The 17,739-nt window shown below is 41.2% G+C and overlaps 1 protein-coding gene across 1 annotated transcript in view; it reads left to right on the plus strand.

Moving 5' to 3' along the window:
* Positions 1 to 17,739, plus strand: part of EXOC4 (exocyst complex component 4) — a 722,726-nt gene that overhangs the window by 668,326 nt on the left and 36,661 nt on the right. The window contains exon 17 of the mRNA XM_026511236.4: positions 2,248 to 2,407. Coding sequence (XP_026367021.1) covers positions 2,248 to 2,407 — 160 coding nt within the window. The remainder of the gene's footprint in view (positions 1 to 2,247; positions 2,408 to 17,739) is intronic.

Raw genomic sequence — 17,739 nt, forward strand, 5'->3', positions numbered from 1 at the left:
ATTATCAGTGGAAAGGGACGTTTTCTCTCAAAGAGTGCACCATTGTCTGAAAAGAACAGAAACCTCTGATCAGCGGAGATTTTAGGAAGGCCGCATCCATAAATGCCGTGGGGCAGGCAGGCAAGAAAGGACATGAAAGACAGTTCCATCTAAAGATAGTTACCTTCAACATTTTGAGGTATGCGATACAAGCCAAATAATTTTTCATGCTGAATTCCTCCCATGGGGAGGACTTTTAGGTCTTCACACTATATTCCCTTCTTTCTTATTTTGGTTTATTTGTATGTAGGCCTGGGTGCCAGAAGTATCTATGGTGTCTGTCAGAATTAAGCCAATGTTATTTAAAACAATTAAGAAAGTGCATTGTGCAAAGGATTGTAGAACCTGGAGATTGGAAAGAAATGCTTGGCCATTGCTTGCTTTATGAAACAGTTATGTCCCAGCAAATTTGGACCAAAAAACTGAAAATCCTATTTTCCCATTAAATTATGTCATAAAGATGGAGATATGTTCTGAAAGGAACTATCCCTAAGAGACTTGAGCCAAAAAGTATTAGTGATGAAAAGGTTAGCTGTTCTCTCCATGATACTGAGAATTTGGGGGCCACAACAGTCCTCTGGAGCTTGGAACCATAGTGCCCATCTGAGAAGTCACTCCTTGCTCACTACAGTTTCCTCCTTGCTCTTGACTATGGCTCTTCTTGTGTATCAACATTCACAGCTCCCAGACTTCCCCTCCCATTTTGCCCACACATTTCTTAACGTCTAATCCTGATGAGTAGCAACATCTTTTTGAAATATGGGTGTAACACTGACGCGGAATAGAGATGAAGACATCATAAATTGGAGGCCTTCTGTTTAAAACGCTCTAGCTATTTCTCTGTGATATCACTTTCTAAATTCAAAAGGCATAAATCAGAATTTCCCAAGGGTGGGGAATGGGGGTGACAGGGTCTCAGTCTTCTTCGGTGTGGCAGAAAGGAGCATTTTATCACAGATATTACTTGAAGTTGCCAGTGTATAGTAATAATATAAAACAGACAACTTCTACTGGGTTTTATTTTTACTTATTATTATAATTTATTATGTGTATTTATCATATAAATTTACTTTTTTTTTAAGTGGGCTCCATGCCCAGCGTGGAGCTCAACACGGGGCTTGAACTCCCAACCCTAAGATCAAGACCTGAGCTGAGATCAAGAGAAGGACTCTTAACCAACTGAGCCACCCAGGCGCCCCTAAATTTACTTATTTAATATATTTATTATTATTTACTGTTCTCTACGAACACTGCACCCCCTCATTGCCTCCACTTCGGCCGATTGCATGTTACCATGGCAGAACAAAATTAAACCCAGAGTTATGGGCTCAGTAAAATCACACACAAACTTGACCTACAGAGATTTTTCTCGTCAGTCTGTGGCTTTAGATATAAAATCCATGTGTGTGTTTCTTTTTCTTTGAGTAAAAAGCCTTTTACTTCCCTTTCAAGTAGTTGCATGTACAAGTGAGTTTGTGGTCTGGAAGCAACACTGCACGAGTGTAGCTGAGGCAAGAGAGAATTCTCCTCCTCTCCCTTCTGTCCCTTCATCCCAGTCAAGGGAAACTCATTTTGCAGACAGAGGGAGTCATGGAACCTGAAGAGGTGCCCTGAGCTCCCCCTGAACCTTCACCAAGGAGGCACTATGACTTTAGAAGAGGGACATCATGAGGATAGTGAGCTGCTTGTGACAAGCTAGTTCCAGGGGAAGCTGTGAAGAATGGTAACCCACATGCATCAATTTCTTACCGCCATATTTTTGCTAATCAGGTTCCAAATCAACTTTTGAGCCAAAGGTACACCCCTGTCTTTTTTGTGTGTGTGTGGGAGGAAGAAGAAACCAAACAGATCATTGTATTTCCATGTGTTGTCTGCTTCTAGAACCTCTGCACAGAAAAATAAGGGTTCCAATGCCCTTCAGTAGTTTATAACAACCTGGCATATCTTCTAAGCCCTTGACATGGTGGCTTGAAGTATATATATGGCGGTGCTGGAGCTCCATTTGTAACTATTAGGACAATGTATAAATACACCAAAACTAGTGTAGGATCGGTGGGTGCAGCAGCCCTCAGAGAGATGTTTTCTTTGGTCATATAAATTTGTGGAGGAAGTGAAGAGAGAAATCCTTCCAAATTCATGTGTAAGTTCGTGCAAGGTGGTACTAATCTGTCTTCTCTTTTCCCCCCACTGATCTGTGCTGCCCCCCAGGCCTGGGTCACCTGATCTCCTGCATCCTCATTAATGGTGCCCAGTACTTCAGGCGCATCAGTGAGTCCGGCATCAAGAAGATGTGTAGGAACATCTTTGTCCTGCAGCAGAATCTGACCAACATCACCATGTCGCGGGAGGCAGACCTGGACTTCGCAAGGTAGGACAAAGCCAAAGCCGAGATCCCATTGTCTATCAAAATCACTTAGAAAAATGGATTCTTGGTACTTAAGAAGTTAATTTAAGAAAAAAATGAAACAATTAGATGTTCATTCATCGTAGAGAAGGTAATTCTCTACAATTCTATTGGCTATTTAACCTCCCTTAGGCAGAGAGTTTTCCTGTTCTCTAACCTAAGTTCTTCTTACTTCAAAACTTCAGTAACTTTCTTGTTCTAAAAGCAATATTTGCTCGTTGCATATGTCGCATAAAATACAAAAAAATCAATAAACATGACTCATAAGCCATTCATCTGGAGACTAGGACATCTGGTGTAACTTCTCCTGGCCTTGTACCTGTGCCATGGATAGAAGTGAGTTTTCATACTATGCATGCATTTAATTTCTCTTTGTACAAAATTGGAACTGTGTTAATGTAATTTTATATTTGTTTAATTGCATTTTCCCATATCAGTAACGTTCTTGGAAAACATACTTTTCCCAAAGCCACTAATAACTCCTTGAAAGTACAGTTGATCCTTGAATAACATGGGTTTGAATGGTGCAGGTCCGCGTCTATGCAGATTTTTTTTGAACATCACTATTAATGTATTTTCTCTTCCTTATTTTCTTAACAACATCTTCTTTTCTCTAGCTTACTTTCTTGCGAGAGTACAGTGTATAATACATATAACATACAAAACGTGTATTCGTCAGCTGTCGGTGTTATCATTACCGCATCTGGCCAACAGTAAGCTATTCATAGTTAAGTTTTGGGGAGTCAGAAGTTATATACAGATTTGTGACTGTGTGGGAGGTTGGCACCCCTACCTTCCCATGTTGTTCAAGAGTCCACTATATTACTTTTAATACCTGAAAAAAGATTCCATGGTATAAATTAGACATTATTTAATCATTTGCAAATTTGTAAACATTAGCATTTTTTCCCCTTTTTTCTCTCATAAATAACATGTGTTGAGTGTATGTTTCCGTGAATCTTTTCCTCATCTCTTCTCTCTTTCCCAGTTGAACTCCTCTTCTCTTCTTGTTTTCACTGTGGGGGCAGTGGTTACTCGTCATCAACCATGCTCACCATTCGTGTCCTTGAAGGCTCTTTTTTTAAAGAGCGCTCTTTCTCTTTCCTAGTTTGCTGATCTCAGTGTTTAATGTTTCTTTATAATGCACTTTTTCAAATTTGAGAGGTGGTTTTATTCTCTCTTCATGTGGTCTCAACACTGTATACCTTACTTAAATCATCAGACCTTTGGTACTTCAATGAAAGCCAAAACAGTTTTGAAGAGGATAGACGATGATTATGGTATCTTGGTGTTTTATTGCTGTTTGTACATAGGTGAATTATTTCATAAACGCCTTTATGGCTAGGAAGTCATTTGTCATTTGTTTTTAGTCGTCCAGAATTCTCCTGCCTAACATCTGTATCATTTCATTTGATTTTTGGATTCCTCAAAAAGTTCCAGAAAATTTGAAACAATTTTTAAGACATTTCAGGAAATGATGAAAATTACATTAGGTTGACAGTTATCAAGATATATATGATAGGATCTTTGTTTTGAAAGCATATAACCACATATCTTCATTTTTAACTTTTCTTCTCTAATATATCCCTCCATTCGTTCCATTGCTACCCTGTTCCTCTGTTTCTCTGTCCTCCTTCCCAGTCTTGTTCTTCCTTTGTGCATGTGTGGGTGTGTTGTATGTTCATTAAATTCCCTATTTTAGGCTAAATTTGGTAGAAAGCCTTCTATGCTCAGATTAGGGAAGCCAGGTGTGACTGAATGCTGCATTTATTTGGTGGCTCTTATGGGGAATGATCTCATTATTGAATTAGTCTATTCATAATAACATTGACAAGGGGAAGTTAAGAACATGGAGGCCTGAGGGATACAGAAAAGCATTACTAATTCTCTGAGGAATATAATTCTTAAATTCAATCATCCTTTTTTAAATGATTTTTTTTATTTAGCTGAAATAAGTAAATTAACAGGTTTTGGCAGACAGTATGGGGCCTGAACACATACTAAAAAAACTAGCATCTCAATAATGAAATGCTGACTGGGCGGTATTGAGGTTGGCATCAGTGGGCTGTGTGCCAACAGTGTTTCTTCAGGAAATAATTGAATGGCAAGTGAGCCATGCCTTTCATAGTTGGATTTGTGAATGATGTCCAAGTCAGTGGGCGTGGGCTGAAATGTGACTGCGTGGGGGAGGTACTGCTACTATTGCTCTTTACTCTTAATGGATTATGAAAGGAAATAGGCAGCATAAATATGTAACATTGGATGATTCTGTCCATCCAATCTTGGTTTAGAAGACCTCCCCCCCCCTTTTTTTTTTAAGATTTATTCATTTATTTTAGAGAGAGCGCTCGTACAGCAGGGAGGGACAGAGGGAAAGAGAGAGAGAATCCCAAGCAGACTCCTCACTGAGGCAGGAGCCCGATGTGGGGCTCGATCTCATGACCCTGAGATTATGACCTGAGCCGAAACCAAGAGTCGGCCGCTTAACCAACTGAGCCACCCAGGTGCCCCTCAGAAGACCTCTCCTTATTAGACCTGTATGTCCCAAGACACCGAGACTCTTTCTGTTTTCTCAGTGCCTGGACCAGAGTAAGTGCTCATCATGGTATTGGATGAATGGATAAGTATCCAATCAAGACTTCTCTTGGTGTTGGTGAAGGGCTTGGATAATGACAAAGTTTCATCTGTCTTTAATGCCCTTAAAGTTTTAACTCGCTGACATGGGTCAGTGTTCTCACGGGCTTACAAGGAACAGCATCTCCCTAGAGCAGAAAGCATTTTCCAAAAGGAACCATATATTCCCTACTATTCATTGTTTCTTTCTCCTTCATTTGCTCTTGCTCTCATACATACAACATGCATAGACACACTTTATGGCCTTATTTTTTTCTGTTCCTGTTTTTAGTAGTGACGGGTTTCATGAAATGGGCTCCATCAATTCCACTGAATTTGAAGCTATGTAAAATAAATATAACAGTGATACCAAAATAGCCAGAAATAATAGACTGCAGCAGTGTGCCTCAGCGTTCCTTAAGCAGTGTCTAATCAAGCATGGGCAGCATCTGTATTTCCAGCAAATCTCGATAGGAATGTTATCTTCTAACACAGTAATTAATCACTAGTTGCCCTGTGTCAGAAAACTTACTTAACAAGAAGTTGCAAGGCTCTCGTAGTTTTTCACCTCCATAGCCTCCCTGGCCAGTGGAAAATACAACACCCTTTCTGTAATACAGAGGAATCAGGAGTGATTCCGTTTATGTTGAATCTTCTACTTGCGACACTGCTGTCGATCTCTTTTTCTACACACCTTTACTCTCATCTCCAATAGGAGGATAAATCTCAGGTGAGCAAAGGATCAGCATCACCTGTATAATCACCAGAATTAGAGAAACCCTGTCCCCCGTGATAATGATCTCTGCTGTGGTTTTGACCCTTTTGACCCCACTGTATGTTTTCAGACTCAAGATGATACTTTGTCCTGGAAAATGACTGCAGATTAACTAGAAAATGGAAGGGCTTCATGAGTGTGCTTTTTCAGTTCCTTTCATCAGAAATCATCTTCTCCTGTGCTTCCATGCATTTCTCCAGAACTGAGTCTCTGAAACAACTCAGGAGTCCAGGCACTGCATCATGGGAGAAGTCTGGCTGGGCACTGAAGTCCCCAAAGTGGATCTGACAATCTTTGTAGTGTAAGGGAAGCCATTATTCAAGTAGATGAGTCCAGAGTTTTCTTCCTAGTTCTTCCCGCTCTCCCCACATTTTCCCTCTTGTATCTGTCTCTCCCATTACAGTTCTCTTTCTCCTCCATCTCTCCTGCCACTTCTAGTTCTAGCTTCCCTTCTTCAAGGCTTCATCACTTCTCAATTTTTTTTCTCATTTTGATTTTCTTCAGACTGGCATCTCTCATACTTAAATCCGACAAAGATAAGGAAATGAAAGCTTAGAATCAGGAAGTGTTAAGGAGAGAAGTTCTAACACATAAGAAAGCTTCCTCACCCTTTTACTCATTCATTCATTCATTCAACTGATATTTATCGAGTGTGTATTCTCTTTAGGTCCTGCCCTTATGGAATTTACAGTATTGTAATTCAAGCAATTAAGACAGACTACTAAATAAGTAAAATATACAGTATCTCAGATGGTAATATATGCTATGGTGAAAAATCAGGCATGGGAAGGGGAAGAGAGTATGCCAGGGGATAACGAAGGTAACCCACAGTTTTAGAGTGGTCATGGAAGCCCTTAATGATATGGTAACATTTGAGGAAAGACCTAAAGGAAGACCAGGAACAAACCATGTGAATATCTAGGGGAAGAGCATACCAGGAAAAGACATGCAAGAGGAAAGAGCCAGAGGGAGAAGTACGCTTGGCATTTAAAGAACAGCAGAGAGGCCAGTATGTGTGGCTGAAGTAAATGAGCAAAGGGAAGGGTCAGAGATGAGGTCATAGGTTTCATCTAAGAAGCTCAGATCTTGAAGACTTAGAATAACATTGGCTTTTACTTGAAGTGAGGTAGGAAGCTATCAGATGGTTTGGAACAGAAGACTGCCATAATGTGACTTACATTGTAAAAGAGTCATTCCTGGGTACTATGTTGTAAGTAGACATTTGGGGAGGGGAGGTTGCAGGCAAGAGCAAAAGCAGAAGGAGCTGACAGGAAACTACTGCAATAACCTAGGTGAAAGATGGTAGTGATTCAGACCAAGATGGCGGCACTGCAGAAGATGAGAAGTGGTCAGATTAGAGTATATTTTACAAGTAGAGCTGACAGGATTTGCTGAGGGATTGGAAGTAAACCAGTAACTCCAAGGTTTTTGTTCTGAGCAGTTCAAAGGATGGAGTTTTGATTTACTGAAATGAAAATGAGCCATACACTGGGAAAGAGAGTTGGCGTCTGGGGAGGTAGCCATAGGGCAGATAGAAAGGGAGTATCAAGAGTTTGGGTTTGGAAATACTAAGTTTGAGATGCACACTAGACATCTGAATAGAAATCATGAAGAGAGAGCTGAATGTACAAATCTGTATTCAGGAAAGCGGTCTGGGCTGGAAATAGGAGTTTGGGAATCATCAGCGTGTAGATGGGATTTAAAGCCATGCGATGGAGTGAGAGATGAGATCTTATTGAGAACAGAAGCAGAGAAAAAAGAGAAGCCATCGAAGAATTGGGCCTTGGGTAGGTACTCTACTGTTGAGATGTTGGCGTGCTGAGGACAAACCAGCAAATGAACCTGAGAAGGAGCAGGGAAGATAGCAGGAGAGAGCTCTGTGTCCCAGAAGCAAGTGTTTTAAGAGGAGAGTGTCTTTATCTCTGTCAGTGGTGCTGGTAGATTAAATTAGCTCAGGACAGAGAATTGGGGCACTGGTAGACCTGACAAGAGAGCTGAAATGCTTTGGTTTGCACTCCTTAATCTTCTCTACACAGCTTACCTAGTGCAGAAACAAGCTTTGGGAACAGGCTTCTCACCGCTCAGTTCTGTGGTAGGGTCTGATGCATTCATAACAAACAAAAATGCAATTAGTGTGTTCCTGGTGTGATATATAAAAGACCATTTCTCCAAAGAAGATATATAGATGGCTAATGCACACATGAAAAGATGCTCGTTACACACATGAAAAGATGTTATTAGGGAAATGCAAATCAAAACCACAATGAGATCATCACATTACACCCACTAGGATCGCTGTCATCCAAAAGACAGACAGTCCAATTCCAACAAGTGTTAGAGAGGATGTGGAGAAACCGGAACCCTCATCCGTTGCTGGCCAGAATGTAAAATGGCACAGCTGCTTTGGAAAGCAGTTCATCAGGTCCTCAAAATTAGACTTACCATAGACTTGCCCTATGACCAGGCAGTTCCTCTTCTAGGTATTACCCAAGAGAAATGAAAACAGATCTACACAAAGATCTGTATACAAGTTTTCATAACCGCCAAAAAGTGGAAATAACCCAGATATATCCATCAACCAATAGAGAAATAAAATGTGATAAACCCACACAATGGGTATTTTTCAGCCATAAAAAAGAAAAGTACCCATCCATAATAACAACGTGCATGAACCTCGGAAACATTACATTAAATGAAAGAAGCTGGTCGTGAAAGAACATATAGTATATGACTCCATTCATATGAAATGTCCAAAGTAGGCAAAGTTCTAGAGACAGAAAATAGAGTAGCAGTTACTTAGAGCTGGAGGGTCAGCAGAAAATGGGAACATGGGTTTCCTTTGGGGATAATGAAAATGTTTTAAAATATATTGTGCTGATGGATGTACAACCCTGTGAATATACAAAAGAACATAGAAAATGTACACTTTACATGAGTGAATTGTATGGTATGTGAATTATATCTCAATAAGGCTGTTAAAAAAAGAGGTTGAACTTTAAAGCTTGAAAGCTTCCTGTCACAGGAAATAAGTAGCCCATGTTTTATACTTACATCTCTGGGGGGACTTTGTATTGGAAATATCTGACTTTTTGAGTTTCCCCAATCCATCAGGGAGGTAGGAGAAACAAGGCAGAATTTTCGGAGGAGGGGATGCTTCATATTATTCTGAAGCAGAGTTATCCAGGGTGGGGAGGGAACCATTTGGAACAGAGAGGGAAGTTCAGGGTGACTGAGGCGGATGCCTGAGGAAGGGGGAAAATGTTAAGGTGTTCGGACTTTATCCTATAGGGTAAGTGGAGTCAACGGAAGAGCAAGATGGTCAGATCTGTATTCTAAGTAGATTACTTGGGCAGGGAGGTGGGAAATGGATAGAAGGACGATAAAACCGCAGGCCTTGCAGACCAAGTGAAAGGTGATTGTCAAGAGAGTGTAGGGCCTGAACCACGCCTGCGTTGGGGGAGATGGAGGACACGGAGTTGAGAGGTACATAGGAGCTAAAGTTGGCAGGATTTAGGGAGTGACAGAACCTTGAGAATAAAGAAGGAATCAGGGCACTTTCTGACATGGGTATCCAAGTGGACCCCAGGAGCACCCTTCCATTTGCTAGATGGGATGTTGCCCAATTCAGAAATCATTGAGTAAAGCTGATTAGTTGGTTGTTTTTGTTTTTTTTTTTTTTTAAAGATAAGCCTCCAGGAGGAGGGAGAGGGAGGTTTGATGGAGATCATCAGTGGATGTGACGCGTGTAAACTGCTTGTGAGATTTCCAAGTGGAGATGTCTAACATGTAACCGGACATGTGAGCTAGAAGCTGGGGGTGGGAGGAGATGCACTGAACAGACGGGTGTGGGGAGTCATCAGCCTAGGCCTGTAGTTTGAAACCATTTGAGGAAATCAGCACTGTGGACAGAGGACCGCGCCCTGGGGAACGCCAGCACATAAAGGGCATGAGAAGGTGATAGGGAAGGGATGGCCCTGAGGACAAGAGCAGAAAAGGACAGGTCATGAACGTGCTGCCTGCACAGAAATGGTCCTTTCCCCATGAATTGACGTAGCACCTTCTTCCCAGTAAATTGAAGTATCTTCCCACTTTAACCTCTCTGACTCCTCTTTGAGACAAACTGTTCAGGTGTCTTCCTCCAGGTGACAGACTCAGTGACTAGATTCAGCCCAGAAGCTGAATATATATCACTTCGGACCCCTGCTTTGTCCTTGACCTTGTGCTGTATCTAAAGCCAGGATCTCTGGCATGGCTGAGAATGTTGAATTTTCTTCCAAGGCGGCTGTTTAGGCCGACGTCCTTCCCACAAACCTCTTGTACCAGGAACAGCCATTTGGTTTTCTGCAGGAAAGGTATGGGTTTTTCTCCTTGGACTGACCAGGGTGTAGCCTGACAGGAATTAGCAATGACATGCTGCCATCTACTGGAAACACCCACAGACATCCAGACAGATGAATATCTCTGGTCCCCTAAATCCCCATCACTCCCGGGAATCAAGAGTGGTGGTACTGCCTCTGAAGAAGGCTTTGGAGGTGATTTGGCTGAAAGTATGCAGTGCCCCCACCTATTAAATAGAACGTTATCTGATTGCCAGAGAGCAGTTTTGTTTCTGAAAAATTACATATGTATATATCTTTCATATTCTCTTCTCTGCTTATTTTTTCCCCACCTTTATTCTGCCATTGGTCTTAGCTGCCTCTCCAGTTCTGGAATAACCTATCCCTTTTCAAACCTTTACCTATAAAACTCTCAATTTTCGACTCAGGATTATTAATCATGTGGATTTGTGATAAATTTTATAGGAGAGATTAGTCTGCTACCAAAATTCTTTTAATGGTGGTACACTCTAGAAATTCTGTTATATGTCTTGAATTTAATGGTGATACAAAGCTAGCCCTGACTTTCCTGGGGGCCAGAGTAAATTGGGAAATATGATGGGTTAAATAGCTTTTGCTGCCTGGTAAGAGGAAATATACCCATTAGTAAAATTTAATAATAAAACAAAATTTGTATGGCTTGATCTCTGAGAAGATTTTCTTTAAAAATTTGTATAAGTAGACTTAAATAATATTACATCTCCCTAATTAAACTTCACTTGACCTTGCTACGCTGTTTCTGACCATCCCTTTTTCTACTGATTTACTTTTATTGCACTCATAGAAGGTTCCATACCTTCTAGCAATTAAGTTATCTCTAATTAATTGTTTAATGAGGGCTCTTTATCACCCATAGAGTACCCCCAAAAATGAGTATTTATAAAGCTCTCAAAAAAAATACCTGCCCGTGGTGATGTTTGATTGGTCATATCTTATGTATGAGGCTTCGATTAAGTAAGAATTCTTTTGATTATGCTCAATTAATGTCACCGTACCTTGTACACATAGAATGTCAATGTATAATTTAGGGTTCCTCAAGATTATTGGCTGATAGTTGTAGTCTTCCCTTTGTAGCACATGTGCTAGAATTGGAATGATTCAGAGATTAGCATAGATGGCAGGCGGTATTATTTCCAATAAAGATCCCAAGGACTGGAAATCAGAAGTGACTTGCCCAAAATCTCTCATCAAATTGTGCTGTTTATATACCCTGCACTACCTTTGCAGTCGTCACACTTAGGAAATTAAATTAATTCTCCCAGCGAGGCCATTTTTCTGCCAGGAAATGATTGTGCTAAAAAGATATGTACTAAGAAGATATGAAGCTTGTTCTTGACTCAAGCCCAAAAATGGTCATTTACTGACTTTATTAGAATTCTTACTGAAAAACTTGAGGCTGGACGCTGACCGTTCTTGTTTTCTAAATGAAGAATCAGTGTTTAATTTGGGGGCTTAAACGGAGGAAACAGGGGCGTATGCTATAGCTATGAAAGCAGAGCTCCAGCCCCATTTCAGCCATATCAAGGCCTGACTTCCTCCCCAGCGCCTTTCTCATTAGACAATTCTTATGACTAGTTACCATAACTGTGTTTTGGTTTTGGTTTCTGGGTGGGGTTTTTTCTCCTCATGGCTCTGTAACAGCAATCTGAGATGTTTATGAATATGATTTGCGTTTCAGGGTGTCTGATAAATATGAATTCCCATGTATGCTTCAGAGAGCATCCTTAGCTCAATGGAAGTACATACCAAGAAGTAAACATGTGCCTAGCCTTCCAGACCTCTGACTCCACACTGCTTTCACTGAAACAAGGACAGCTTCTAGAAGACAACCGACTTCAGGCCCAAATTTCTTTCTTGCAGTGATGATATAAGAGCGAGTATTATTGCTATTACATCATTGAACTCAGTACATAGATGAACCGTAAGAAGTACTTTGCCTGTACTGGTTCACTGAATCCTCCCTGAAACTCTATATGTAACTATTATGAGCTCATTTTCTAGATGAACAAAACTAAAGCTTAAAGAGGCTAAGCAGATTCTCAGTTTACATAATAAGAGTTTTTGGATTCAAACTTAGGTCAGTCCAACACCAGAGTCTCTGTATGTTCTTAGCCATGTGAAATCAGGGTTCTCATTTGGTAAATATTGGGTCTCTGTTTGCTTTGTTTAATTAAACTATGATTTCATTTTTCAATTAGGCTCTTAGCTCTCAAACGGTTTCTTTTCCTTTATTTTTTCTGGTTCTCTTTCCCGCTTGATTTCCATCAAGCTCTGGTCTCTGGCACTTTTAATTAGCTTTAATTAGCGGTTTCACTGTAGAGGGCTCTGCAAACCCCTTCTGCGCTGGAACGCGTGGGGGAGGACTGGTTTTGCTTAGCCATTCGGGACTCAGTACTGCGTTATTGGTCTGTCCCCCTTCCAAGTAACTGTCCTGGAGCAATAGGACTTGACATTCAAGAACACTCTCTCATGGGGCACCTGAATGGCTCAGTCGGTTAAGTGTCAGACTCTCGACTTCAGCTCAGGTCATGATCTCAGGGCCGCGAGGTGGAGCTCCACTATTTCGTCAGGCTCTGTGCTCAGTGGGGAGTCTGCTTGAGATTCTCTCCTTCTCCCTCTCCCCCCAACACGTATGCTCGCTCGCACACTCCCTCTCTAAAATAAATCTTTAAAAAAAAAAAAAAAAAAAAAAGAACTCTCTCTCAGAACCATACCACAAATTGGAACTAGCACATGATCGTGTCATGGGTAAACTCTATCACGGATCCCAAGTACATCTCTCTGTACTCTTAAAGCACCGAGCAGATTAACCAAGTGCTTCTCAGAGGCAAGACGGTACAAGAATTTTGTAGGGGACTTCTTTTAAGTGGATTCTTTGACTCCAACCCTAAAAACTCAAATCTCGAAGGCTGGGGCAGGGGGGTGGGGCATGGAGAGCAGGAATCTGCAGTTTACTTAGCAAGTGCCCAGGAGAGCCTGATGCGGGTAGCTCTTGGACACTCGGGGAAATACTGGCCTACCCTGTGTTCTTTGAGACTCACAATAGGCCATTTCTTTCTCAGCCCCTTATTCTCCTTTAGTCCCCCAGATTCCTTCTTCCTCCTGCTGCAGGCAGTAAAAGTAAAACTTGCCTGAGAGCCCTTTTCTGGACTAAGCGAGCCATTAGCATCACCCCTCAGGGCAGTCACCATGAAGATGATGATGATAATGACGACGATTTTTTTTTTTTTAAGATTTTATTTATTTGACAGAGAGAGAGAGAGTGCACGTAGGCAGAGCAGAAGGAGCAGAGGCTCAGGGAGAAGGAGACTCCCCACTGAGCGGGGAGCCGGATGCGGGACTTGATCCCAAGACCCTGAGATCAGGACCCGAGCCGAAGGCAGACACTTAACCGATGTCACCCAGGTGCCCAGACGGTGTGTGTTCTTGGAAGTTTGGGAGTGAACTAACTGGTACTTCACTGATGTGGTAGATGGCCAATAAACAGATTCAGTCTGTGATTGTGGCGTAAACTTGGGCAAGTCACTTCAGCTGTCTTAGCTGAAGTTTCCTTATTTAAAAATAAGGCTCTGAGTGGAAGATCAGCTCAAGATATGCCTCACCCAGAGTTGCACAAGGTAGAGCCAGAGATGGGGCTCAGAGGTCCAGAGCGCCACCTCGACCACCAGCTCTCAGAAGACACTATCACAGGAAAGGTTTTTGAAAGGAAGCAAATTCACTTCAATCTAAATCCATAAAGGTACTGTAAAGGTTTCTCAGATACACAGTACATCACAGGCATTTTTAACATCTGATGACTGGATGGACAAGTTAATGCGTGTGTGTCTATGAACGAAGACAGAAGGAGCCGAGGCCGGTTTCTTCCAGTCAAGCTGGTGGTTGTGGCGCTTGCTCACCACACCTCCTGGAGAGTAAGACAGACAGAAGCTGACTGCTGCTTTTGCATGACCTATAAAGGTCCTATAAGGCTCTAAACGGTAATTCAAAAAATAAACATGTAGGTACTTAAAAATATAAATGTCACATCTGCTGTAGCTCTTCAACTCCTTTGCCATGCCGTGGTTTTCCAGTTGATGGAAAGGTTTTATTCAGATCAGCCATTTCACTTTTTCCTGGAGGCACTGTTAATCTTTGTGTTCTAACCTTTAAAGATCTAGGCTGCGGTTGCGGTTGCGGCTGTAATGATTTCCATTGCCTGGCATCTACACGTATAAATTCCTCCAAAGAATTACCCACCTCCGATTTTGTTCAATTGCAAATGGAGTCTAATGAGGAGAGAGAACGAGTGGGGGTAGAAGAGGCCAGCTCTTGATCGACTTCTCTCTCTCTCTCTCACTCTTTCCCCCTCTCTCTCTCTCTCTCTCTCTCTCTCTCTATACCTGGGTCAGGGGAAGGAGTGGATCCGTGGCTCCACTGTCCTGCAAGCAGTGGTACCCCATCTCCTCCTTGCGGCAGTCTCTTTCACAAAGACAGTGATGAAACATTTTGGGGGTACTGGGGACAGAGGAGGGAGCAGTTGGATTTTTAGAGGCTGGAGCATTTTATGGACAACATTAAAGGCTTCATGGATATGTTCGAGCAGAAATTAATTACAGCCCAGTTCCCCCACTTCTCCCTTAGGTGACAGTCTTCTGTTGATGTGTGCTGCTGTGAAAGTAATAATAGGTTTCAAATGTTTGTGAAAAACATAAAGTAATTACTTGCTGTGATAAATCAGTCATCTGAAGTTTCAGCTTCTCCCCGCTCCGCGTACGTGGCAGTGGGTCTGTTTCTTTTGTTAACTTTAATTATATAGCATAGGAGCATTTTTATTTTTCAGTTTTCAGAAATTTTCGCTTTTTCTTTTCTTGGTTTCCTAGTTCTCCGGGGATGAAAGTATTGAAATGATAATGACACATAACTAACATTTGAACAAGGGAAGCATATGTCTGCCAGGGAGCTGATTGCCTTAGTTAAGTTTTGTAGCTATTGGCTATTAGCTATTTGCCAGTTTCTCTAATGAGCCTTAAATATTTACTGTTTGCGGTGCAGAGGGAAAGAATGTGCTCTCGGGCATTCTGAGCTTCCTTCTCACCAATAGCATCTGTTTAAATTACGGGCCCTGAAGCCAAAGAGCCTCTAATAGCTCTTTTCCTTTTTTTAAATTAAAAAAGGAGAAGAAGAAGAAAAGAAAAAAGAAAAGTTTCCAATAAAATCTGCAGCTCCTTTCCTGGGGTTCCTTTCTTCCATCGGGCCTTCCTTTTGACAACTGTCTTATAAAAGGTCCTTCCCCAAGCAGACATAAGTAGTGAGGACTATATCGTGGCCAGCATGACATATTATCACAGGTAGGTATCTTACTGTTAGCTCTAAGGCTGGCCACCCCTAAAAATGTGAACTATACGTGTTCATATCTCTTTTTAACTCCTATAATATTAAGTTTTTCTATTCTGTCGAATCTGTCTTGTCCATTCATGACCAGTGAGCCATCATAAATCCTAACTTCAAAGGTTTGCTAAATCTCCTGGATCAAGCCATCCCTTACTTAGAACAATAAGTGTTTCCCTCTCCAATATTAATCTCTCTCTTCAAACTATCGTTTATTTATATTTAGAATCAAAGAGAAGAGCAGTAAGAATTGGTTGTCTCATTATTTATCTTATTTATTAATCGGCTGTCTATTGGATAATTCTCCTGTATGGAAAATCATACTTCCTGGGACTTCAGAGCTTTTTCATTGCAATGATCATTCGTGTTCATGACGTTTGCCCCTGAGAGTGAAAGATCCCATCCATCGTCAAAGAATACTACTGTGTTTAGTGTAGTTTTAACATTATGTCTATTTTACTGTATTCTGTCTGTTAAAAACTGGTGGCAGTATGGTATTTCAGTTTAAGCCAGAATCTCTGATTTCAACTGTAACCCCTTATTTTCTTCCCATGCTGCATCGTGGAGTTTTTAAAGCACTATAATTCTGTCATAGCATTTCAGTTTTCCACATGTAAGTAAGGTGAGGTAGTCACAACAAACTGCTTAAAAACTTATTTCATTTTATTATTGTTATCTACTTATGTGATGTACACACATTATCTTATGCAATCCTTATAATAACCCAGGGTGCTTAGGTATTAGCATTTTCATTTTACAAATGGGAAAATTGAGTCTGAGAGATTAAGTAACCCACAGTCTACCCAACTAGCAACCGACAGAATCATGATTCAAAGGCAGATCTGCCTGCATTTTAGCTATCGTTCTACACAGCTCATGACAATGTAATGCGTTAGTATTTCAAGAAGATATACCACAGCCTCAGTGATTTTATAGACTCTATTAGATGGTGATGACGGGGTGTTCTTCGTTGAAAGGGCTTCAAGGAGGGGTAACAATTTTTTATCTTCCCTGCAAGAAATTGAAAGGAGATGTTGTTTTGTAGGTCTGCAGGAATAAACAAAAGGAGGCCAAAAAGATTATGAGAAAGGATTTTGGCACAGCACCTAATGCCTGTCTAGGAATGATCACAGTTACTGTTGGGCCCAACAGAGGCAGGAAGGGGTGGAGGACCTCTGAGAGCTGGCACGCAGTAGCATTAGAGAGTGCCCAGGTCAGGGAGGAAGGCAAGACCAGACAGCACAGGGAGAGGAGGGTCACTGTCAAGTGCAAACCCTAATTCCCCAAGTATCAGAACACCAACATGCGGTGGTAATAACGATGACTAATGAAATGAAATTGTCTTAAACAGCTTGTAAGAAGCAATTACAGTTTTTCAATGAATTTTACATATTCAGAAAGGAGGGAAAGCAAGAAGATATGTGTTTTTGTTCTATCAGTAGAAAACCCAGTCATTTTAAAGATTTCATTTATTTATTTAGAGAGAACAAGCACGAGTAGGAGGGGAGGAGCAAAGGGAGAGAGAATCCCAAGCAGGTGCAGATCCCAACGTGGGGCTCGATCCCACCACTGGAGCCAAAATCAAGGGTCAGACTCCCAACCGACTGAGCCACCAGGTGCCCCAAACCTAGTCATTTTAAAAGAAAAATGAAAGGAGTGATTGACATTCATCATTTTTTTTTGACCAGTTAGCTTCTAAATCTCCTCCTGTGTTTAGAGAATTCTCCACAGCATGGCCTTGGAGGGAGGCAGAGCCCATCTTCCATCATAAAAACACCACGTCCAGTCTTGCTTCCTGTATGGGAACCCAACCTATACCAGCCAGTCCGATGCTTTGTTTATTCCTGCTCACTTTCCAAGTCTGATTCTCCTTTCTCCTTGGCTCACCTATGAATTATCCAGCATCCTTTTAATAATTCCTTCTCTGCAACTTACAACTTTGTTATGTACATATACATGGTAAAATCTAGTGAATAGTAAATTTTAGCTTTTAATTCTTTCAGTCCTCAGCAAAGCTCAGTTTGACATTATTACTCATTACTATTCAAGTTTTAATGTCACCTTTGATTTGGTTATTACTCATTGCTATTCAAGTTTTTATATGAAGTTATACAGTATCTCTTTATCTTGGCTAATTCTGTAGTGTATACTTAAATATCCATCAA

This window comes from Ursus arctos, unplaced genomic scaffold (genome assembly GCF_023065955.2).
Source record: "Ursus arctos isolate Adak ecotype North America unplaced genomic scaffold, UrsArc2.0 scaffold_3, whole genome shotgun sequence".
In the NCBI taxonomy this organism is placed as follows: Eukaryota; Metazoa; Chordata; class Mammalia; order Carnivora; family Ursidae; genus Ursus; species Ursus arctos.